The sequence below is a fragment of the Staurois parvus genome, unplaced genomic scaffold (genome assembly GCF_062004578.1).
Source record: "Staurois parvus isolate SC_StPar_1 unplaced genomic scaffold, SC_StPar_1.0 ptg000678l, whole genome shotgun sequence".
Classification (NCBI taxonomy): domain Eukaryota; kingdom Metazoa; phylum Chordata; class Amphibia; order Anura; family Ranidae; genus Staurois; species Staurois parvus.
The window spans coordinates 314,582-339,402 of NW_028318474.1; the positions used below are offsets into that span (position 1 = coordinate 314,582).

At 43.1% G+C, this 24,821-nt stretch overlaps 1 protein-coding gene across 2 annotated transcripts in view; it reads left to right on the forward strand.

Moving 5' to 3' along the window:
- The first annotated feature begins 3,042 nt into the window (after positions 1–3,042).
- Positions 3,043–24,821, forward strand: part of TNFRSF21 (TNF receptor superfamily member 21) — a 180,580-nt gene continuing 158,801 nt past the window's right edge. Inside the window, exon 1 of one of the 2 annotated variants that reach the window (XM_089652266.1) lies at positions 3,043–3,328. In XM_089652266.1, the coding sequence (XP_089508392.1) occupies positions 3,272–3,328 (57 nt within the window). In that variant the 5' untranslated portion in view covers positions 3,043–3,271. The remainder of the gene's footprint in view (positions 3,329–24,821) is intronic. The other variant, XM_089652267.1, reaches the window with a different exon arrangement.

A 24,821-nucleotide genomic window follows, 5' to 3' on the forward strand; every position in this document is an offset into this window, starting at 1 on the left:
ATACCTGCTCTATCTATCCATCTATTATCCATCTCTATACCTGCTCTATCTATCCGTCTATTACCCATCTCTATACCTGCTCTAGATATCCCTCTATTACCCATCTCTATACCTGCTCTAGATATCCCTCTATTACCCATCTCTATACCTGCTCTATCTATCCATCTATTATCCATTTCTATACCTGCTCTATCTATCCATTACCCATCTCTATACCTGCTCTATCTATCCCTCTATTACCCATCTCTATACCTGCCCTATCTATCCCTCTATTACCCATCTCTATACCTGCTCTATATATCCCTCTATTACCCATCTCTATACCTGCTCTATCTATCCATCTCTATACCTGCTCTATCTATCCATCTCTATACCTGCTCTATCTATCCATCTATTATCCATTTCTATACCTGCTCTATCTATCCCTCTATTACCCATCTCTATACCTGCTCTATCTATCCCTCTATTACCCATCTCTATACCTGCTCTATCTATCCGTCTATTACCCATCTCTATACCTGCTCTATCTATCCATCTATTACCCATCTCTATACCTGCTCTATCTATCCGTCTATTACCCATCTCTATACCTGCTCTATATATCCCTCTATTACCCATCTCTATACCTGCTCTATCTATCCATCTCTATACCTGCTCTATCTATCCATTTCTATACCTGCTCTATCTATCCGTCTATTACCCATCTCTATACCTGCTCTATCTATCCATCTCTATACCTGCTCTATCTATCCGTCTATTACCCATCTCTATACCAGCTCTATCTATCCGTCTATTATCCATTTCTATACCTGCTCTATCTATCCATCTATTACCCATCTCTATAACTGCTCTATCTATCCCTCTATTACCCATCTCTATACCTGCCCTATCTATCCCTCTATTACCCATCTCTATACCTGCCCTATCTATCCCTCTATTACCCATCTCTATACCTGCTCTATATATCCCTCTATTACCCATCTCTATACCTGCTCTATCTATCCATCTCTATACCTGCTCTATCTATCCATCTCTATACCTGCTCTATATATCCATCTATTACCCATCTTTCTCTATCCATCTAGGATATCTCCGAGTAGTCTCTCTTCCTCTGCGCAGTACACTCTGTCTGTCTGTCAATCTCTGCACTATATCTCCAGCTAATAATAAGTACAATCTATCTATAATCTGTCTCTCTCTATATATATATCATTTAATTTGTGTTTCGCTCTAAAATATCTGATCTCTTTCTTCCTTTTTACAATACCAATCATCCATCCATCCCTCTTCCCATTTCTCCTTCATCTCTCTCTGTGTATGTTCAGCAACATGATCCATCTTCATGTACAATGTCCCTCTCTGTAAGGCTGAGCATAGACAGCTTGTTGTTTTCTGGTTTGGCCAGCGGGTTGAACGAGAAAAAAAACTAAATCTATGAGATTCCTCCATCCACACAGGTGACATGGATGTATGGAGGATTCACCACCCCCCCCCCCCCACACACACACACACACGCCTGGCTGGAACATTGCATGGGGCCAGTGCAGGCGGCCATGATCACAACACACTGACTGGGGCTGATGGACAACATTTCCTGGCTTTGTCCCTCTGATAGAAGTCGGTGAGTGTGATGGGGATCCCCCCTCCCCGATGTCGGCCAGTGTATGGGCAGCTTCACAGATCTCTATCTACAACTGCCATCTGTGTGTACAATGTCATCCAGACATCGTGTTCTCTCTCTATATATCTCTCCTATGTCACCGACCCATCCCTGTACAGTACACGCCGTGTGGTCCCTCCAATCCTCCCACACACTCTACAATCTGTTCTACACCAACACTCCCTCCCATCTATAGATCTTCTCCTAGACCAGGACTCTCCAAACTTTCTAAACAGAAGGCCACTTTATTGTCCTTCAGACTTTAGGAGGGCCGGACTGTAGCCAGCAGGAGTAGAAATTTTCCTGGAATCAGTGGTAGTGCACATGGCCACGTTTGGTATAAGGGAGAGGAATAGTGCCCCATCGTTGGTGTCAGTGGAAGGAATAGTGCCCCATCATTGGTGTCAGTGGGAGGAATAGTGCCCCAACATTGGTGTCAGTGGGAGGGATAGTGCCCCGTCATTGGTGTCAGTGGGAGGAATAGTGCCCCATCGTTGGTGTCAGTGGAAGGAATAGTGCCCCATCATTGGTGTCAGTGGAAGGAATAGTGCCCCATCATTGGTGTCAGTGGGAGGAATAGTGCCCCAACATTGGTGTCAGTGGGAGGGATAGTGCCCCGTCATTGGTGTCAGTGGGAGGAATAGTGCCCCATCATTGGTGTCAGTGGGAGGAATAGTGCCCCATCATTGGTGTCAGTGGGGGGAGGAATAGTGCCCCATCATTGGTATCAGTGGGAGGAATAGTGCCCCATCATTGGTGTCAGTGGGAGGGATAGTGCCCCATCATTCATGATCGGTGTCAGTGGGAGATATGGTGGCCTATTGTTGATGTAATTCAGCAGAATTGTGTGTGGTATCAGTGAAGGGAATACTGTCCCAATGGCCGGAGAAAGGCAAGCAAAGGGCCTCAGCTTTGTCCTATACCATCTACACAGGTGAAGGCCGGCCTCAGCACCGCGCACACCCACCCATCGCTGCATCGACCCCTTCATACACACGTGGACCAGTTCAGGGAGCCGATCATAGATCGGCCGATGACACGGATCCCGCACGCACACAACGATCGGCCGATGACAGGGATCCCGCACACACACACAGATCGGCCGATGACAGACACACACGTGTTCCGCTCGATGCTCCCGCTCACACACACACACACACATAGATCGGACGATGGATCCGATCCCACAGATGTATTGTCTGTTGGTGCCGCCTCCCCTCCGCCAGCGATGAAAAGATGACACAGCGGGCAGCGCTGGGCGCCTTCGGGTCCTCCGCCGCGTTACGTCACGAAGTGGGCGTTACCTCGCCGCGTACAGTACACACGGAGTGGGCGGGTCCTGTCTCTCTGGGTCCTCCCTCTCTGTTGGCCCCTCCCCTGTGCTCGCTGTCACTGTCCTCTCGTCCTCCCTCCTCAGACGGAGCCGGTGGCCGGTAGCGGCGTGTTTTGGCTCCGCGATGGCCGGCAGCCCGAGCTCCCTCCAGACCCAGCTCGGCGTCCCTCCCCGCAGCCAGCTCGCCCTGCCGAGGCTCCATCTCTTCCAGCGGGGCTTGTGCTGATGAGAGGCGCACAGGGCATGAGCCAGCTCCCGGACCGCCTGACAGCCTAGCCATGGGGGCTCCCCGGCGGAGGAACGGCTGCGGCCCCCGGGCGGTGTGCCTTCTGGCTGTAAGTAGCACCAGCTGTGCCCCTCCTCCTGCACTGCCTGCACCCTCCGTCTTCAGTGCTGCTTACACCCCCCTCTCTGCTGCTTTGCTGCTCCTCTCCTCACCCTGCATCCTCCACTCATCCATGGTGTCACTCTACCATGGGGGAGGTGCCGGGACACCGACACCCGGACCACTCTGGTGGCATGTTTGTACAGCCAAGGGTGGTAGGTGCTCTTCTCTGGGTCCAATAGTTCCCAGGACCTATGGATCTGATCCCTGGAAATACCTCTGATTGTCTGCTGATCCTCAGAAAACTCCTCTACCACATAGAACCCAGTGTTGTTCCCTGAACCCTCTCATAAACTGATATTTACAACCCCAAAAGGGTCCTTCCAAGTCCAGGGCATGGGTGAAGATGTCCTACTGGGGTCTCGGGTTCACTACGCTACATTCCTGTACAGGGGTACAAAGGTCTAGAAGAGTTGTTCCAGACAGAGTCCTCTAGAGGTTCCTGGGGGTTCACAGAGACCTGAAATTATTTTAGGGGCTCCTCTGTGATAAAATGGCTGAGGAAAGCTCTAGATCATCCCTTCTCAGCCAGGGTTCCATGGAATCCATGAACAATTAATTTATGGATTGCTATACCAAAGCCAGATTTAAAACCCCCAAATGGTTATTCTACGTCCAGGATATCAGTGAAGATGGCCTGCTGGGATCTTAAGAGTTCACAACCAGGGGCGGACTGACCATTCGAGCACTCGGGCACTGCCCGAGGGCCCAGGGTCAGTAGGGGGCCCCATGAATGCCCCTGGTACCTTTTTTATAGGCTTTTTGTGAGTGTCGGCAAGGACATGGGGCCCCATGATCCCCTATTGCCCGGGGGCCCCATGAGTTGTCAGTCTGCCCCTGTTCACAACACTACATTCCTTTACTCTACAAGGGTAAAAAGGTGGAGAAGAGTTGTTCTAGACAAAGAGTCCTTGGGTTCCTCTAGAGGTTCCAGGGGGTTCACAGAGACCTGAAATTATTTTAGGGCTTCCTCTGGGGTGAAAAGGTTAAGAAAAACTTCTATACACCGCCCCTTCTCAGCCATGGTTCATAGAAGAGTATGTTAGGGGTTTCTCCAATAAATCTAATTTTAAAACTCCCAAACAGAAATTTTTAAGAGGTTTCTGTGGAGGAAAATGGTTGAAAGACTTCTCTAGACCATCATTTCTTAGGATTCCTTTCAGAGGTTCCTTGGGGTTCATGGAGACCTGAAAGTTACTTTAGGGGCTCCTCTGGGGTAAAATGGTTGAGGAAGATCACCGCTTCTCAGCCAAGGTTCCACGGAATCCATGAAAAATTATTTTAGGGACTTTCTATACCAAAGCCAGATTTAAACCCCCAAAAGGGTTATTCTAAGTCCAGGTTATCAGTGAAGATGTCCCACTGGGGTCTCAGGAGTTCACAATTCTAAATTTCTTTACTCTACAGCGGTACAAAGATTAAGAAGAGTTGTTCTAGATCATTCTTTCTAAGCCAGGGTTCTTTGGAGTCCTGGGGTTCCTTTAGAGGTTGTTAGGGGTTCCTAGAGGCTTGAAAATTATTTAAGGGGGTTCTGTGAATGAAAATGGTTGGTAAAGGCTTTCCTAGATAACACTCTTAGCGAAGTCTCCTCCAGAGGTTGCTGGGGGTTTCCAGAGACCTGAAAATTATTTTAGGGGCTCCTGTTCAAAATGGTTGAGGAATGCTTCTCCAGGTCATCCCTTCTCAGCCAGGGTTCCATTGAATCCATGAAAAATTAATTTATGGGATTCTATACCAAAGCCAGATTTATAACCATAAAAGGGTTATTCTAAGTCCAGGTTATCAGTCAAGATGCCATATTGGGGTCTCAGGAGTTCACAACATTAAATTCCTTTACTATGGTACAAAAGTTGATTAGAGTTGTTCAGGATCATCCTTTCTATACCAGGGTTCTGTCGAGGTTCTTCTGGTTGTTGGGTGCCACCGGAGATCTGAAAATTATTTTAGGGTTTCCTTTGGGGGAAATAACAGTTGGGCTATTTACCCATTGACCCTCGATGAACTGGTTTTAATAAAGGTTCCTCAAGACCTGAAAAATCTAGGGTGAAAAGTTGTAAAATCGCTGTTCTAGATCATCCTTTCTCAACCAGGGTTCCTTAGAAATCTAGGGTGTCTTCTAAAGTTGCTTGGGGACTCTTGGGCAATGAACAATTTCTGTCTCTTAGATTAGTAACCCTTTTGGGCCTTCTGACCAACACTGTAAGAGAGTTGCACAAGTGCGATTGACATTTTACACACTGACAAGTTGATTTTAATAAGGGTTTACCCAAGATCTAAACTTATTCTAGAGGTTACTCTGGGGTAAAAAGATTAGGGAAGGATGCTTTAGAGTCTAGATCTTGCTTTCTCAACCAGTGTTCCATTGAACCATAGGTTATCTTCTAAGGTTGCATGGGTTTCCTTGAGGAAATGAGCAATTTCTTCCTTAGTTGCCATTTGATACCCATTATTCTCTTTTTTTAGTAATCTGTAAGGGAGGCATTTCTTGTACCTACCACATCTGTGATGGGGATCGTCTTTACAGACTACCAGGTTTTCTCATTGACCACTAGCATATGGGAACACTTCACTGAACACCAACATTTTCACAGTCTGGGTTTCTTTTGCTTGACATTGCTTTTATAAATGTTTGTTTCATTTTGTTATTACTGAATGTTTTTATTGTTTGCAATAGGCCTGATTGTCCAAAACACTAGCATACCATGAAGTGTAGTCATCAGGGTTTTTTTGAGAATTGAAAAGTATTTAAAGTATTCCTCCATGCTAAACAAGTTGGAAAAGGCTGTTCTAGACGGCTGTTCTAGACAATCCTTTCTCACCCAGGGTTTAGTGGAGCACTAGGGTACCTTCAGAGGTTTCTAGGGGGTTCTTTGATAAATGAGCATTTGACTGTTGTTTTTCTTCCAATATTGTTTTTCATTTCATGACTAGTACTGAAAATATTTTTGTTATGCAGAGCAGGGGTGGGGGGTTATTGAAACGCTATCCTTCCTGGGGGTCAAATACTCTAGGTATGCCACGATCTTTGTTCCCCCCCCCCCCCCCCTTTTATATTTATTTATATTCATATATATATATATATATATATAATTCACAACTTTCTACAGCTCACTGACCATGTTAATATACCATGAGCTGTAGATCTAATAGATTTAGCAAGGGGTCCCTGAAACCTCAAAACTTTTTTTTTTTTTTTTTTAACGGGTTCTTCCAGGGTAAAATGTTTGAGATAGGCAGCTCTATATTGAACATGATGCGAAGTTACAGTATATATCTACAGTCTCATGAAAACTATGTTAGCACCTTGGAAGCTGTGCTGAGGGTGCCATTCAAATCTATGCAAATTAATTGAGAACTGCAGTCAGATTCTGGGATTATCTACCGAGGTTAATGAGAGTGGAGGATGTATTTTAATGTTGTCTGATCTCTTTGTGTAGAGAAATGCCAAAACGTAATACAGTGCCTTTTTAAAGAGTATTCATACCCCTTAATTTCTGCATTTTGTCATGTTGCAACCAAAAACGTAAATTTATTTTATTGGGATTTTATGTGATAGACCAACACAAAGTGGCACATAATTGTCAAGTGGAAGGGAAATGATAAATTATTTTTGAAAATGTTTACAAATAAATATGTGAAAGTGTGGTGTGCATTTGTTTTCAGCCCCCTTTACACTGATACCCCTAACTAAAATCTAGTGGAACCAATTGCCTTTAGAAGTCACCTAATTAGTAAATAGTCCAGCTGTGCGTAATCTCCGTATAAATACAGATGTTCTGTGAAGCCCTCAGAGGTTTGTTAGTGAACAAATAGCATCATGAAAGCCAAGGAACACATCAGATAGGTCAGGGATAAAGTTGTGTAGAAGTTTACAGCCGGGTTAGGTTATAAAATAAATTATCCCAAGCTTTGAACATCTGCAGAGATCTATAGCTTAGGTGGGAGAATCTGTCCACAGAGCAACTATTAGTCGTGCACTCCACAAATCTGGCCTTTATGGAAGAGTGGCAAGAAGAAAGCCATTAGAAGTCCCATTTACTGGAAGCCATGTGGGGGACATGGCAAATGTGGAAGAAGGTGCTCTGCTCAAATGAGACCAAAATTGAACTGTGACCTAAAAGTAAAATTCTATGTGTGGTGGAAAACTAAACCCTGCGCATCACTCTGAACACACCATCCCCACCGTGAAACATGGTGGTGGCAGCATCATGCTGTGGGGATGTGTTTCTTCAGCAGGGACAGGGAAGCTGGTCAGAGTTGATATGAAGATGAAGCCAAATACAGGGCAGTATTGGAAGAAAATAAGTTGGCCTGCAAAAGACTTGAGACTGGGGCAGAGGTTCACCTTCCAGCTGGACAACGACCCTAAACATACAGCCAGAGCTACAATGGAATACTTTAGTTCAAAGCATATTCATGTGTTAGAATGGCCCAGTCAAAGGCCAGACCTAAATCCAGTTGAGAATCTGTGGCAAGACTTGAAAATTGCTGTCCACAGTCGCTCTCCATTCAATCGGACAACCTCTGTAGATGTGCAAACTGGTAGAGTCATCTCCAAAAAGACTTGCAGCTGTAATTGCAGCGAAAGGTGGTTCTACAAAGTATTGATTCAGGGGGCCGAATACAAATGCTGCCACACTTTTCACATATTTATTTGTAAAAAAATTTGAAAGCCATTTATCTTTTTTCCTGCCACTTCACAATTATGTGCCACTTTGTGTTGGTCTATCACATAAAATCCCAGTAAAATACATTTCACATTTTTGGTTGTAACATGACAAAATTTGGAAAATGTCAAGGGGTATGAATACTTTTTCAAGGCACTGTATATATGTAACTTTTTTTTTTTTTTTTTGGATTGGTCAAATATTAGGACGTGTCACGTTTTTATTGTTTGTGCCTATGTCCTGCAAAGGAGACTCAACCCCAATATTGGTCCTGTGAGCATTGTCTCCAGTAGAGAAAATGATGGGAAATAAAAAATAAATAAAATATATCTGCATTGTCACAAGAAAGGAAGTGAGAGAAAATCTTCCAGGAGGAAAACCTGTTCTGGTGACAGCTGTCTAGAAGGGTAACTACCCTAAAGATTTCCTTTCACTTCCTGTTGCAATTCTGGATGCATACATCACACAAAACAGTATTGGGAGGGGGAGACGGGGGGGTTGAACCCTTCCCTGCTCTATCCAACACTAATAGAAATGGGTTTTGTTAATGTACACTTGAACAGGTCCAGCAGCAGTACTTCCAAGATCCCCTCACGTTGTTGTCAGCATGGCAAATTGCAGGTATATTGGGTTTGATTTGCTAAAGGCAAATAGACTGTGCACTTTGCAAGGTGCAGTTGCTCCAGAGCTTTGCGAAGTGAATCCTCATTTGCTAAGAGTACCCAATCACATGCAAGGAAAATAAAAAAAACAGCATTTTTGTTTGCGCATGATTGGATGATGCAGGTCAGCAGAGCTTTTACTAATTTACTAAGCTCCAGAGCAACTGCACTTTGTAAAGTGCACAGTCTATTTGCCTTTGGTAAATCAACACCAGTGTGTAATGTGTCAGGCATGATCTATAGGACCAGTGTGTGCTATATACCTTTTATCATGGTTTATATTGAGCTTTTGTAAAATGTAATTATGCTCTTTTTGGATGTTTACTCACAAAAACTAATAGAGAAAGAATACCTTAGGAAAAATGAAAATCACTATAGTTATGCAGTTGGAGTCTTATGGAACCACATAGTGGCTTGTGATATATTTGGCAGCTCAAGATTAGAAATCTTTCTTGGGTTACGGCCTCCGTTTCGTGTTTTCCCTTACGTTTGCTAATGTGTTTTCTCTTTATTGCTTACAAACCTCTTTTTGGAACATGTAAAGTGATTTTGCCACTAGAGTTACTAAGGATTCCATGAGGCTGAGTCTACAGGGGCGCTAGATGTAGGAGCAAAGCATCTGAGTTGTGGCCATGTCTTGGACCGATGGGAAGTGACCTGAGGTTCAGTGAATGCAGAAGTGGGTTCTGAACCTTTGGTTTCAATGTTAAATGTCAGACCCAGCCTCTAAGAGGAGCTTCGTAGCAGTCAAATGCTTGTCAAGTGCCCCTATTGGGCAAACTGTGAATACAACCTTAGGTGGTCTTCTTCAGTAGCATCCAGCTTTGGGCAGGTCTCGATGGACATAGAGATCCTACATTATACTATATGGGTGCTGTGATCTGTATAAGGAGGCACTTTGCCAAAGATGGACAAAGGTCAGTAGGAATTAAAGTATAACTACAGTAAGAGCCAAACTTTTTTTTTTTTTTATTGCTGTCTGTGCCCCAATTAAGGAGATTCACCCTCTCTGTTTTGTCCTGTTTTACTATTATCATTGGAAGTAAAGAAAATCCCAAATTATGGGTTGTCCCCAGAACAGTAATAGAGGGGAAATCTTCTAATGGAGACACTAGTTCTGGTGACCTAAAGCTCCCCGAGGGTTTCCCTTAATTTGCAGGGTTTTCCTCTCGCTTCCTGTTTTGGCTATGGGACAGGAAGTGAAGGGAAACTCCAAAATGGGACACAGATGGTGAAAAAAAAAAAAAAATCTGACTGGGTCCCTTGCTGTAGCTAAAATGGGGAAAATGTTTGCCTATACTTCTACATTCAACACTGTATTGTTTCAGCTCTTAAAAAGTGATGTCAGCTTCAGGTTATTGGCCAACTCGGTGAGCGGTTTATGGATTTGTGGGGTCTTTGTCTTGGTGACCAACTAGAAGCCAAGCTAGTTTTCACACCCTCTTGTATGTACAATCTAAGACCAGCTTGGATCATACTTATCTCCATTGGCACTCTGCCCATAAATAAGATGGGCTGTAGTTGTTGGCTCAGGTGGTGGTCTGTATAAAGAGGCACTTATCTGCAATGGGAAAGGGTCGATAGGACTTTTACACCGCATTGTCTCAGGTCATTGTCCAGCTCGCTGGTGAGAGCTCTATGGCAGGGGTATTTAAACTTTTGATTTTTCCTGGCCGCATTGGAAGAAGAGGAATTATCTTGGGGCCACACATAATATATATTAACAATAAACAGAACTGATCAGCAGAAAAAGTTTTTGGTAGATTACAAGGTCACAATCACTGACATAGATAATATACCTATCTGAGTAATAAAGCCTCCCCCCCCCTTTTTTTTTTTTTGAATATTTTTTGTTATAAATGTAAAATCTAGTGCGATATATGACACAGTTTTTGATAAACTAATGCATCAATATCTGGTTCAAGGGATGGTGTAGAAGTTTTTAGTGAATTATGAAGGTGCTCGTCAGATATTTGGGTTCTAGTTTTGCTCTTTGTGTGCTTCATCCTTGAAAATAGTTCTCACAAATATAGGTGCTGCCGAAAAACTGATGATCTAAATAATACGTGATTGTAAAGAGTTTTCACAAAATTCCCCCCCAAAAAATGTTTAAAAAATCCACATTTTAAGTAAGTTTACAATTTTGTGTTGGGCTGCGGGTTGGATACCCTTGCTCTATGATTTTGTTGGTCGTTTGTCTTGGTTACAAACTAGAAGTTCATCCAGTGTCACACCCTCTTGTATGTAAAATCTATGAGCAGCTTGGGAACATATTTGTCTCAGTTGGCAGTAAATAAGATGACCTGTAGGTTTTGTTGTTTCAAGCAATGGTCTGTATAAGAATACGCTCATCAGTGAAGAGCATGGACCAATGGGACTCATACACTATACTGTTCTTATGGTCCCTGTTCAGGCCATTGGTCAACTCGTGTGAGAATTTTATGGTTTTGTGGGGTATTTGTGTTGGTGACGCAAATGAAACTAGAATCCAACCAGCTTTCACACCGTCTTGTATGTACAAGCTAAGACCAGCTTGGGAACATATTTGTCTCCATTGGCACTCTGTTCAGTAAATAAGAAGAGCAGTAGGTGTTGTTGACTCAGGTGTTCTGTTACACAATGTGTTCGGTTACATTGGCACATAATGTATCTCAATGACACACTGTTTTTCTGCTTCCCCGCTCCATTGGATAATTGTTTTACGGGTTTATGATTGACAAAGGAATGTGTGTGCATCTGATTTGAAGTTCCAAATACTACGTTCTATAATCTTTCTTTTAATACGTATCATAACCCTTTACATGCTTGTTTGAACTCGGAGTTTGATAGGAAACTTGATATATGGAAAAGATTTGGTTGTCTAGAGCAGTGGTTCTCAACCATCAGTCTGTGGCCTTCCTCCATTTGGCTGCAGATCTCCTAACCTTCCATAGTGCATCCCAGTTTCTATAATGATCCCAACCTCCCATAGTGCTCCCAGGCCCCCTAAGAGCCCTCGGCCTCCACAATCCCACCTTACCACCCATTGTACCGCCTAGCCTGCTACACAGCTTCCAGTCCACCAGCAGTGCCCCTCAGCCTCCCACAGTGCTCCTCAACCCTTCCAGATACTTCATGCCCTACAAGACCACCACGTCTGCTGCAGAGTCCCACCATCCACTCCACATCTCCCATCCTTCCACCGATTGTGACACCAAGCCCCACCCAAAGCCTTCCAGAATTTCATGTATAAACTTTTATTTTTAACTGTTGAGGTATGGAAGGTTTTGGAATGATTTACTTTTGAAATAAAGTCAAGAGCCACTGGTCTGGAGTTCCTAGCATATCTTCCTAACACATACAGTAAATGTATTTTCACAGAGACTTCTGAAATCATCATTAAATATTTCATGACTGTGGAAGAACAATGAGCCAGTGCCAGGAATGTTGAGCTTCATCTAGTATCGTTGTGCAAGGTGCAATGGTTTTCCAGTAATAACCAGGCACAGATTTTAATGAGTTTGAGCAGAGCTCCTAAAAGTGGAAGCTCATCCTAGAAGTTCTCAGGGAACGCTTAGCTGTCAAATATCACACCACTTGCCATATAGCACCATGATAACTGCATTTATCTAAGTTTGAATTCTGTCCCTCTGGTTGCCCAACAAATAGCCTTTGAAACTGCCATCTATTTTTGGGAACACCATGCAGATCATGGTGTTGCTCATTCTTGCTATTTAGGTTCTGACTGATAGCGTCAGGGTGCAAAGGATGTAAGCCGTGCACACTCATGGACTAAATCATGGATGTCTGTTATTAATAATGGGCGCATCCATGCACAGAGGATGTAAGATGGTATGAGCGCTCATGGACTTAGCGATGGGCGTTTATTTCAGAGAAGCTTCTGACGTCATGTGCCGCCCCCTACAGCTTTGTGAGTGTAAAGAAAAGATGATCGAGGTCTCTAATAGAGGATGCTGTAAAAAGAGAGAGGTCCAGAGATTAAACTATTGAATGTGTGGGGATGCTCATTGTTTTACTTTGGTGACTGTGGCAATGAATTTCCACTTAAAGGCCCATGTCTTATTGTCTGACGTTGATGTGGTTTTGCACTGTTAAGCCCTTTTTGGCTGGGGCTTTTTTTAAACCTTCAGGAGTACAGCAGACTACCATTTTGCGGCATGTCCATTCAACTGCTCCTAACTTAAACCAGTATTAAACTCCAAAGCCAAAAATGTAATCTATTGCAGCTTATCAATCACTAGGTGTGGTGGCTACATTAATTTTCTTCTTTTAGGCTTTTTTCTGGTGATCTTGCCAGTAACATGGCTCCTGTATTAGAAAGACATCACTGTGGATGAAGGAGCAAAGGGGGCACTTTTGGGCAGCAGCATTGTCGGTCCAGTGTTGGATGTACTAGCAGATTTAAACACACAAAAAAGTCTAACTCTAGCTGATACTTAATCAGTTACAGGAAACTTTTTTTTTTTGTTTTTTTTTCTCCTCCTGGGATAAAGGTTTTACATAGGTAAAAGCTGATCACTGTAAGCCCCGCCCCCCTTCCAGATTTTAATGGTTAATCTCGTCCCTTTTACTGACGTTATGCTGAAGAGCTGGAAAAACAGACTTACTGGCTGGATCACCAGGTGAAAATGGGGAAAAAAATCTAAAAAAAGGAAACTAATGCTGCATCACATCTAAGAATTGGAAAGATGCAATATAATATTTGGGTTTAAAGAGGACTGTCACCCTATCTATATTAAGTGAAATGTAATCTTTCAAATTCTTGTCCCTGTATCGTAATGGGGGAAAAAAACACACAGGTGAAACTCGAAAAATTAGAATATCGTGCAAAAGTTCATTTATTTCAGTAATGCAACTTAAAAGGTGAAACTAATATATGAGATAGACTCATTACATGCAAAGCAAGATAGTTCAAGCCGTGATTTGTCATAATTGTGATGATTATGGCTTACAGCTCATGAAAACATTCCACAGGTCTCTGCCTTGTCTATGGGACGCTTGCAGCATATTTGCGCATGTGTGGCATTGAGCCTAGGGGGTCATTTACACTAGTGGTTGCACCATGGCAGGAAATGCAACCCATGCAACTAAAGCTGCAGCATGCTAGCACAGGGTCAAGTGGTTAAAGCAGAAAGAGGAAATGATACAGTACCTCTTCACTGCCTGTCAAATGCTCTCTGAAGAGCAATCCAAATGCAGATTGCTTTTCAGAGAGCAACGCTAGTATAAGTACAAGCCTTTGGTGTTTTGACATAAGTATACGAGTGCTTTTTGCTGTCTTCAGGTAGCTTATGTTAAAAAAAAAAAAGTAATATTTCAATTTACATTTATTATTTAAAGTGTTACTAAACCCACAGCCGTAAAATCAGTCTGTATATGCAGTAAAGCATGCTTGTTATACTCACTGTGGAACCTCATGGGTTATTCCTCTGCACTGTGTAAAAAGGCTGTTTGATCTGGTCTTCTCTGCCCCTCCTCTTGTTGAAATGTCCACCTGATACAGACTGAATCTGTAGTCACTTGCACATGCTCAGTTTGGTGTGTATTGCTAGAGAGGTTTTTTGTTTTGTTTTTTTCTTGGGAGGGTGCATGTGATCAGCACAGGGCCAATTAGCACTGTCCATACAGAGAGTCGGGAGTTTCACGTGCCCCAGAAAACTTATACAAGCTTTAACCAGTGCTCTGCTGAAGTCGCATGACTGCTCTAACTGCTGATGAGAAAAGGTATTTAGCAGTTTTATATTTACTAAAATAAATGCATTTCCATGTTGTGTGTACTGTGGGAGACCAGATATAGTGAATGCGGGGTCCGGGGAGACCAGATATAGTGAATGCGGGGTCCGGGGAGACCAGATATAGTGAATGCGGGGTCCGGGGAGACCAGATATAGTGAATGCGGGGTCCGGGGAGACCAGATATAGTGAATGCGGGGTCCGGGGAGACCAGATATAGTGAATGCGGGGTCCGGGGAGACCAGATATAGTGAATGCGGGGTCCGGGGAGACCAGATATAGTGAATGCGGGGTCCGGGGAGACCAGATATAGTGAATGCGGGGTCCGGGGAGACCAGATATAGTGAATGCGGGGTCCGGGGAGACCAGATATAGTGAATGCAGAGTCCGGGGAGACCAGATATAGTGAATGCAGGGTCCGGGGAGACCAGATACAGTGAATGTGGGGTCCGGGGTTTAGTAACACTTTAAGGCTTCAATCACACCAAAGTGTTTTCTGGCTCTAAGCTCACAGCTATAAAACTTTCATCCAACCAATTCCTATGTAATTAAATGGTGTCAGTTCACATATGAATGCTCGGGTGCCTGTAGCTCGTCGCTTGACACTCCAAAAGCTACATGAGCTACTTTTCTGGCAGATTTGAAAATGTTTGGCCCCATAGACAAGAAACTCATGCAAATGCTCAAACCCAATGTATTTTCATGCATATTGTCATTTTTTAGCTAGTAAGAGCTGGTATCCTCCCCCCTAATGCTTTCTATTGGCTGAAACAAAAACGCTGATGCTTGAATACAAATGTAACTTGAAGTCCGTTTCTAAAACACAAGAAAATACTGTGTAAAATTACCTTTTTTTTTTTTTTCATCTGTTCTAAATTTGTTGGTAGGTATCATATTTGCTGCCCAAATTCAGTTCTGAACATAGCCCCTTGTATGTCCTGATTACAAGGGTGCTCAATGTGTCTACAAAATCCCATCCCGATCAATTGTTCTGATTACGTGTGACCACAATAGCTCTTTCCTATAAATAGGTACAATTCTGCGTCAACCGTAGGTTCATCTAAAAATCACTTTTATCCGGCTGCAAAGATCAAATATAACATTGTAAATGATAAATTATTAAATATTCCATTCTAAAATATTACGTATTTTTAATTTTTAGGCCCTGTTCAATCTCATGATTTGGGATTGTGGGCAAAATCACAGATTCTGCCTAAAATGCCAAATCACAGGGCAATCCCAGCACGATGTGCTGTGCGCGTGTGCCATTGTCCTTCCATGGCACCCGAAACGCTATTAATTTTGCCGCGAATATAGCACAACAGGATCACGCAGCAATTGCGGCTAACCGCGTCTTCACAAATAGCATGATTGTCGCCAGAAAAGGAGCAGGAGCTTCTTTTCAAGCAACAAATGCCCATAGAGCTGCCATTTTGGTTGACACAGAATTTCGTGAAAATCGCCATGTCAAAATCGCGTAGTGGGAATGCTCCATTCCTGCTACACAATGTGAACGGGGGACTTGCATATTACATTCTAAAATAAAGTATTACTTTCCCAAATATTTTATATTACATTCTTTGTCTGAAAATCACTTTTCTCAGACTGCAAATATTACATATAAATTAAGGGTAGTGGTAAGTTGAGGACTCCCTGTCATCAATCTAAAAAAATGCAGCATTTCTTTTCCATAAATGATTTTTTTGTTACTGTCAATGTGCCCTTGAACTTTTCAAGGATAGGCAATTCCCTAGCACAGCCCCCCACTCATTGCACATCATATCCCTTTTTGGGATGTGTCTAATTACTGTCTGTGCTGACCCAGCTCCTATGTTTCTCCCGTTACCTCCCTACATGACCTTTTTTTTATATGGCAGTCAGAGCAGAATACTATAGTATCACATGGGTGATCGCTTCAAATCTGCTGGGACTGCTGAGATCGCATCGAAGATGATGGTGTATCAGGACCTTTGAATGTCTTTACAAGGGAGGCTTTACAGGGAAGCTCTAATACTTTCTTCTCAATTGCCAAATTACAGCCGAGGCTGACATGTGAATGTGTACAGCCCTGGCCAAAAGATTTGAGACTGACACATATTCATAATCACAAAGTCTGCTGCCTCAGTTTTTATGATGGCAATTTGCATATACTCCAGAATGTTATGAAGAGTGATCAGATGAATTGCAATTAATTGCAAAATCCCTCTTTGCCATGAAAATGAACTTATGCAGGCCATACACTGGTCACATTCCGTTCGGATCTTCTTTAGAAAATCGGAAATTTTGTGCGTGTTTTTGTCCTATGGTGCCATCATTGATTTCAAAATTTGACCAACCAAGCCTTTAATTTCACCTCCTGTTGCTACAGAAAAGAATTTTTGTGGCCAATAATTTTCTTTTCTTTCCAGCTTATGCTCATTTTCTCTCCCTTTTTTTTTTTTTTTTTTTTCTCCCATCATTTGATTGGAATTTGTTCATTTTTCAAAAAAATTCCAACATGCCCAATCACTCAGATTCGATGGTCACTCAAAAATCAGCCTTTGCTGTGGCCCACTAATGGTGCAAAATTCAAACGAAAAGTCTTAGAAAAGATTTTCAGAAAACATCCCTTGTGACAGCCATAGGCAGTGACAGGTGCTCTTTATTGAGCGATCTGGTGTCAATAAGACCCCAGATCCCTCCTCCGCCCTTGAATCATTGTGATCAAAAGCTTTCCATTTTTAACCCCTTCACGCCGGCGCCTCCTGACCCTTTAAGGGTCACGGCGGTCACATGATCGGGAAAGGTCCGTGAGGAGATCGGGACCTTTCCGTGAGTTCCGGACATGTGTGCTTGGAGCGCGCAGGGCGCGCTCTCTCAGCACATGTCTTTCTTTATTAAGAAAAAGAGAGGAAGGCGCCTCCTAAGTGCAGTATTGACAATTTATTAAGTAAACAATGGAAAATTTGCACTTACAAGATAAATGGTTAAAAAGGGGGGCGGTAATGCATTTCAGAGCATGCTCAATAGGCTCCTTCTTGAGGTCTGAAGAAGGAGACTATTGAGCATGCTCCGAAATGCATTACCGCCCCCCTTCACCTCTGCTCTCTAAGCTTCATTTTTGATGCACAGACCCATCCTGGACTCTACTTCCTGATCCTATAGACAGAGTTTGCTGCTGGACAGCTGGATGTCCCACCTAATTACCACACGATGAGTCTTTTTAACTATTCAACGTGTAAGTGCAAGTTTTCCATTGTTTATTGAATAAATTGTCAATACTGCACTTAGAGGCGCCTTCCTCTCTTTTTCTTGTTATTGCATTAGAGCCTTGCTTCCACTCTAAGAAGAGCTGCCTCAGTGTTACTGCTCCCATCCATCCATCCATCCCTGATATCCATCTGGCACCTTTATCCTACAGCTACAGAGGTTGGGCTCCAACAAGCGCTCCCTATATAATATACATTTTCTGTCTTTCTTTAATAGAACGCAAATGTGCGGCTGCTCGGCGTCTAGGCCCAGACGCAGGGAGGCCGCACATTTGCGTTCGGCCAGCATGAAGAGGTTAAAAATGGTGCCATTTACATAGGAGAAACTATAAGTTATGTATGCTCATAGCTTCCCGTTTTTTATATCTTGGAGGTGAACACAGCGGTTCCAGTCTTTGTCTGCCTTTATGATCAGCCAGCGGAAGCGTCAGATGGTTGATTGGGTGTTCTGGTGTGATGAGACAGCTCATGGAAGGAGTGATGTCCCATCCCGCTGCTAGCAAAAGTGATCCAATGGCTAGTTAGCCACTCGGATTTCTTTTACAAGAGAGCCAACTGTCGGCTCTAAACCCTGCCGCTTGCCTGCAGCAGGGCTAAATGTAAAGAAGAACCTCTTGCCTGGCACCCAGAACTGCATGTCCCGGGCATCAGGCTATAGGAATTGCACATCCCTGATCCCTGGCCTGCTTTGTCACAGGGAACGTGCTGTGTCTAATGAATGCACGCTAATGTTCAGATGTGGTGTGAAGGGGCAGCACAGTGGCTAAATGGTTAGCACGTCCGCCTGGCAGTACTAGGGTCATTGGTTTGAATCCCAACCCCGGCACCACCTGCCTGGACTTTGCATGTTCTCCCTGTGCCTGCGTGGGTTTCCTCTGGGTACTCCGGTTTCCTCCCACACTCCAAAAAACATGCTGGTAGGTGAATTGGATCCTGTCTAAATTGGCCCTAGTATGTGTATGTATGAATGTGAGTTAGGGACCTTAGATTGTACGCTCCTTGAGGGTTAGGGACTGATGTGAATGTACAATATATATATGTAAAGCACTGCGTAAATTGACAGTGCTATAGAAGTACCTGAAATCCGATCCTGAAATTCCATCTCAACAGTCAATGCTATCTTCAGTTTAGGAAAATCCTAGTCCCAATACACCTGCAGTTGGGGGAATGGTGCGGCTACCACCCCCATCCGCTCCCTCTTAAAACTGAACCTAACCCCCCCATCCCCTTTTTATTCTACTTAATTTTGTAAACTGACTTAACTGCGCCCCTAATTCTTGTATGGTGCTCAGCACGCCTCTTCTCTGATTTGGGAAGAGTTTGTCATCACATCTTGTACAATTGGGGAAGGCGTGTGGTAAGAGGACATGGGAAGCCTTTGTATGTCAGGATCCCTCCGCCCAAGCTGTCCGCGGTGTAATGGAGAGCGTTCTGTCCTGTCATGTTCTGAGAGCGCCATTCATCACCGCGATGAGGGTGACAGGCGCTGAGGACTGGGTGTGTTCGTTAGGTTAATTGAGCTTTATTTGTGTTGGAAACTGTGAGCAGGGTCTAATCTGCATGGGGCGAGCCTGCCTGTGATCCTGCCTGTCTTCTGTTAAAGTGAATGAGAGAAAAAGCTGCCTTTTTTTTTTTTTTACCTGATTTATGTTTTGCCTTCCCTGGGTCCTTCTTTCTCCCCTCATTTTGTAAATTTTTTTTTTTTTTTATAAAAGTAATTTGTTTTCATTACACATCTTACTGTAGAGCTGGTAATGTCATCACTGGATCTCTGTAGTTCTCTATTCAATGCAGGCAGATCACAACTAGGAGGGGGAAAGGGGCTATACATACAGTTGCAAGAAAAAGTATGTGAACCCCTTGGGATTACGTGGAGTTTTGCATGAATTGGGCATAAAATGTGCTCTGAACGTCATCTAAATCACAACAATAGAAGAACACAGTCTACTGAACATAATACTACACAAACATTAGATGTTGCCATGGTTTAATTGCACATAACATGTAAACATTCACAGTGCAGGGAGGAAAAAGTATGTGAACCTTTGGACTTAATAACTGGTTGACCCTCCTTTGGCAGCAATAACCTCAACCAAACGTTTCCTGTAGTTGCAGATCAGACCTGCACAATGATCTGGAGTCATTTTGGACCACTCCTCTTCACAAAACTGTTTCAGTGTAGCAATATTCTTGGGATGTCTGGTGTGAATCGCTCTCTTAAGGTCATGCCACAGCATTTCAATCGGGTTGAGGTCAGGACCCTGACTGGGCCACTCCAGAAGGCGTATTCTGTGCTGTTGCAGCCATTGTTTTGTTGAATTACTTGTATGCTTTGGGTCATTGTCCTGTTTCATCACCCATCCTCTGCGGAGCTTCAGTTGGCGGACAGATGGTCGTTCCTTTTTTCTGCAAAATGTCTTGATAAACTCTGGAATTCATTTTCCCATCAATGACAACAATCCATCCAGGCCCTGAGGCAGCAAAGCAGCCCCAAACCATGATGCTCCCTCCGCCATGTTTCACAGTGGGGATGAGGTTTTGATGTTGGTGTGCTGTGCCTTTTTTTCTCCACACATAGTGTTGTGTGTACCTCCCAAACAACTCAATCTTGGTTTCATCTGTCCACAGTATATTTTGCCAGTAGTGCTGTGGAACATCCAGATGCTCTTTTGCAAACTTCAAACGTGCTGCAATATTCTTTTTGGACAGCAATGGCTTCCTCCGTGGTGTCCTCCCATGTACTCCATTCTTGTTTAATGTTTTCCTTATTGTAGATGTGTCAACAAAAATGTTAGCATGTGCCAGAGATTTCTGTAGGTCTTTAGCTGACACTCTGGGATTCTTCTTTACCTCATGCAGCATTCTGCGCTGTGCTCTTTCAGTCATTTTTACAGGACGACCACGCCTAGGGAGAGTAGCAACAGTGATAAACTTTCTCCATTTGTAGACAGTCTGTCTTACCGTGGACACATGAATACCAAGGCTTTTGGAGATACTTTTGTAACCCTTTCCAGCTTCATGCAAGTCAACAATTCTCGATCGTAGGTCTTCTGAGAGCTCTTTTCTGCGAGGCATGGTTCACATCAGACAGTGCTTCTTGAAACCAGTAAACCCAAAACAGGTGTGTGTTTTTTAAGGGCAGGACAGCTGTCAGCAACACATCCAATATCATCACACTGATTGGAGTCAAGGTTGGCTCACTCCTGGCTCCAATTAGCTCTGGGAGAAGTCATTAAGTTAGGGCCTCACATACTTTTTCCTCCCTGCATTGTGAATGTTTACATGTTATGTGCAATTAAACCATGGCAACATCTAATGTTTGTGTAGTATTATGTTCAGCAGACTGTGTTCTTCTATTGTTGTGACTTAGATGACGTTCAGAGCACATTTTATGCCCAATTCATGCAAAACTCCACGTAATCCCAAGGGGTTCACATACTTTTTCTTGCAACTGTAGCTTCCTGAACCATCACATCCTCAGTACTGATCTCAGGAGCCCTCAGACCTGATAAAAACAAATGGACAACTAATGGAAGGAATGTTGTAAATATCAAAACGCCTGACAGGCGGATATCAGGCAGACTGTATTTGCATGCAGACCACTCTAAAAGATGCAGGGACACCATGACTGAAAGAACTGAAATGACGGGTAGGCCAGGGACAGTCAGGCTGGGGAGGAAATGATTTGTATACTTGGCGTCCAACCTGCGGCCCGAGGCTCTTTGAAATATGATGTGTATCCCTTGGACCCCAGCAGTCTGTAGAGGGACCATTGAGCAGGGGTGGGCAACTGTGGCCCTCCAGCTGTTGAACTACAAGTCCCATGAGGCATTGCAAACTGACAGTTACAAGCATGACTCCCAAAGGCAGAGGCATGATGGGACTTGTAGTTCACCAACAGCTGGAGGGCGGCAGTTGCCCACCGCTGGATTAGGGTAATAGAGCTCATCTCTGCTAGCTTCATGTCCCATTTTCCCAGTGTTGTGTTGCCTTCTGCAGCATATTCCCAGCCAAATACATAGCATGTCCATACTCTCTGACCCTCTTCCTCTATTAGGTCTGCAGTCTCTGACAGTCCTCTATTGAACATTATGTGAGGCCCTTTGAGCTGAAGGGGGCCTCGAATGTGGCCCCTGACATCACCAAAGGTTTACAAGCACTGGATTAGATGATGCTGGATGTTCTCCAGCCAGGAAGTGAGGTGGGCTCTATCTGACTTGCTGCAGCATTTGATGTACACTGTGAGAAGGTCACAGTGTGCAGTGAAAACAGAATACGCAATGTCAGTCCACGAGAAGAGCCTCTGCAAACGTGCAAGTCTGAAGGGAAGGCTGGAGGTCAGCCTTAAGGTGCAGAATGCAGGGCAGCCTTCTCCTAGATTGTAAGCTCCGAGGGGCAGGCCCCCCCTATCCCTCTTGTATTGAACTGTATTGTTGCTGTATTGTCTCCCTTTATATTGTAAAGCGCTGAGCAAACTGTTGGTGTTATATAAATCCTGTGTAATAATATTGGGGCCATTCTGATACTGACTTCAAACAAGCTTGTATGCATCTCAATGATTCAGAATAAGAACACCTGAGCCTGTACATAAAAAAAAAAAATGTAAAAACATTAATAAAAAGTTAGCAATAACATTTGTGGTATTCCTGCTCACAGGTGCGCAAATCGGCTATCAGATGTGAGTTGTGATGTTTGGTGGTGGTACTGTCCCCTGAACATGACAGAGCGTATCATTTTTGCCATGCTGAGAAGCATCATGCCTTTGCACCCTAGAGGGCAGCTTAATTCCTTAAAACAATAATGGTTACCCACATGGAAGAAAAATATTTGAAACATATTTAAAAAATATTCTTCCCAAATATATTGACATATTTGAAATGCTACAATTTTGGCCGTATTCAATATATTTCAAAATAAATGTATATACTGCATGTTGAAATGCATTTTTATTACAAAATATATGAAACATTTCAAATATACTGTATGTTTTAAAAAATACAAATCTACATTTTTGTAATGCATTTACAAATATATGTTAAAATGACATTTTAGATGTTAAAAAAACTGAAGAATATATTTAAAAATATATTTCAGCGTGTGTGTGTGTATATATATATATATATGTGTGTGTGTGTGTGTGTATGTATATATATGTGTGTGTGTGTATGTATATATATGTGTGTGTGTGTATGTATATATATATGTGTGTGTGTGTATGTATATATATGTGTGTGTGTGTATGTATATATATGTGTGTGTGTGTATGTATATATATGTGTGTGTGTATGTATATATATGTGTGTGTGTGTGTATGTATATATATGTGTGTGTGTGTGTATGTATATATATGTGTGTGTGTATGTATATATATGTGTGTGTGTGTGTATGTATATATATGTGTGTGTGTGTATGTATATATATGTGTGTGTGTGTGTATGTATATATATATATATGTATATATATATATATATATATATATATATATATATATATATATATATATATATATATATATATATATATATATATATATATATTATGTGTGTGTGTGTATCGCACACATTCCTGGAGTGCACAAAAATGCACAAAACTTTTGCAGAAGTGCAGCAGTGCCATAAATTCCTCCATACACCTTGCTAATATACACGCTTTTCGGTGTGTTTGCTTACACCAGAGCACATGGTAACAAAGTACCATGCATTTTTGTGCAGTACATTTTTTTTCTTCAAAAGGGTCACACACTTTTTGTTTGTTTTTTGTGTTTTGTTTTTTTGTTTTGTTATGTTTTGTTTTTTTTATGGGCATATGGAAGCCCATTGAAACAAATAGGCTGTCCTAACAACGCACTAAATTGTGCTAAAATGCACAAAAACTTGCATAGACATAAACAGAGCCTTGGTCATTGTGCTACAAGGCAGCACTTCCTGATTTCTGGCCTAGGTCGGGCCCCGCTACCTCCTGGGATTCATACGTCACAGCTATCTCAGGAGCCAATTTCTTACTAAGTTGTAAGTTTGTGATGCATGCGTGACTTATTTCTGCGCATGGTCATAAACACAGCAAGCCGCTATAGTGGCCATCTAGCAGAAGCTGGTGGCACGTGTGGATTCAGCGCCAGTCTCTGTCAGCTCCAAATACCTGGAAGAGACCCGTGGTACATGTGTGCACATGCCATGTTTTTGTTTTTATGGTGGCGCAGAAGAGGGGTGGGGGGAGGACAATCTGCACATTTAAGTTTTGCGTTAAGTGGGCAGGTGGCATAGGATCACGTCTCTATTGCTTATTTTTACCGCCCCTCCCTCAACCTCAAGTGTAAACTAAGCCTGATGGCATTAGAGACCATTCTTCTGTAGTCACACATGGATTCTTGGCAGTGGTGTTTTAGAAATGCGGGGGCAGTTCACCACTGATACGTCGCAGCTCAGTAAATGAATTTGCAGTGTATGCGATGTCATTTTTGTCTTGCCGGGTAACAATTGAACAGATGTAGACTCTGAGTGTAAAAATTGTTTATGGATTATGATAATCCTATCACTCCTGTACATAATCCCTGCGCTGTAATCTGTTATGATGACTCCGTCTCCATCCAGGAACACCAGACTCAGTCTGTTTGAATGTATGAAGTCCGAGAACATCAGAGACTGACGTATGTCTGGACAAGAAGTCATGTCTGCTCTACCTGGGGAAAATACCAGGACCTCATTGAACCCCTTCCTGGCCAGAACACAAGACTCCACTGACGTTAATGATTTTACTATTCGGCCATACAGTGTTTGTGTCATTCACATGATGTGGTTGTACAATAAGCCCCAGCATTTCCATTTCTATTCTCAGCCCCTCTGCACATAGGGAAAGGATCTACGCTGTAAAACCACCAAATACTGATGCATCCCGGACATAATAGCGAACACCCAAATACATCTGTCAATGAGTTCATTATCAAACCTGTACAGTAAGTCCCCTACTTATGAACATGTTCCATTCTGGGAGCTCCTTCCTAAGTCCAACAAAGATCAGCGCTTGCAGACAATGGCTGCGAGTGCTGATCTGTGTGTTCTGACAGTGGGGAATCCCCCTGTCAAAACAAAGGCACAGCGGGGAGACCATCCCACCAACATTGCTTGTGTTGGTACG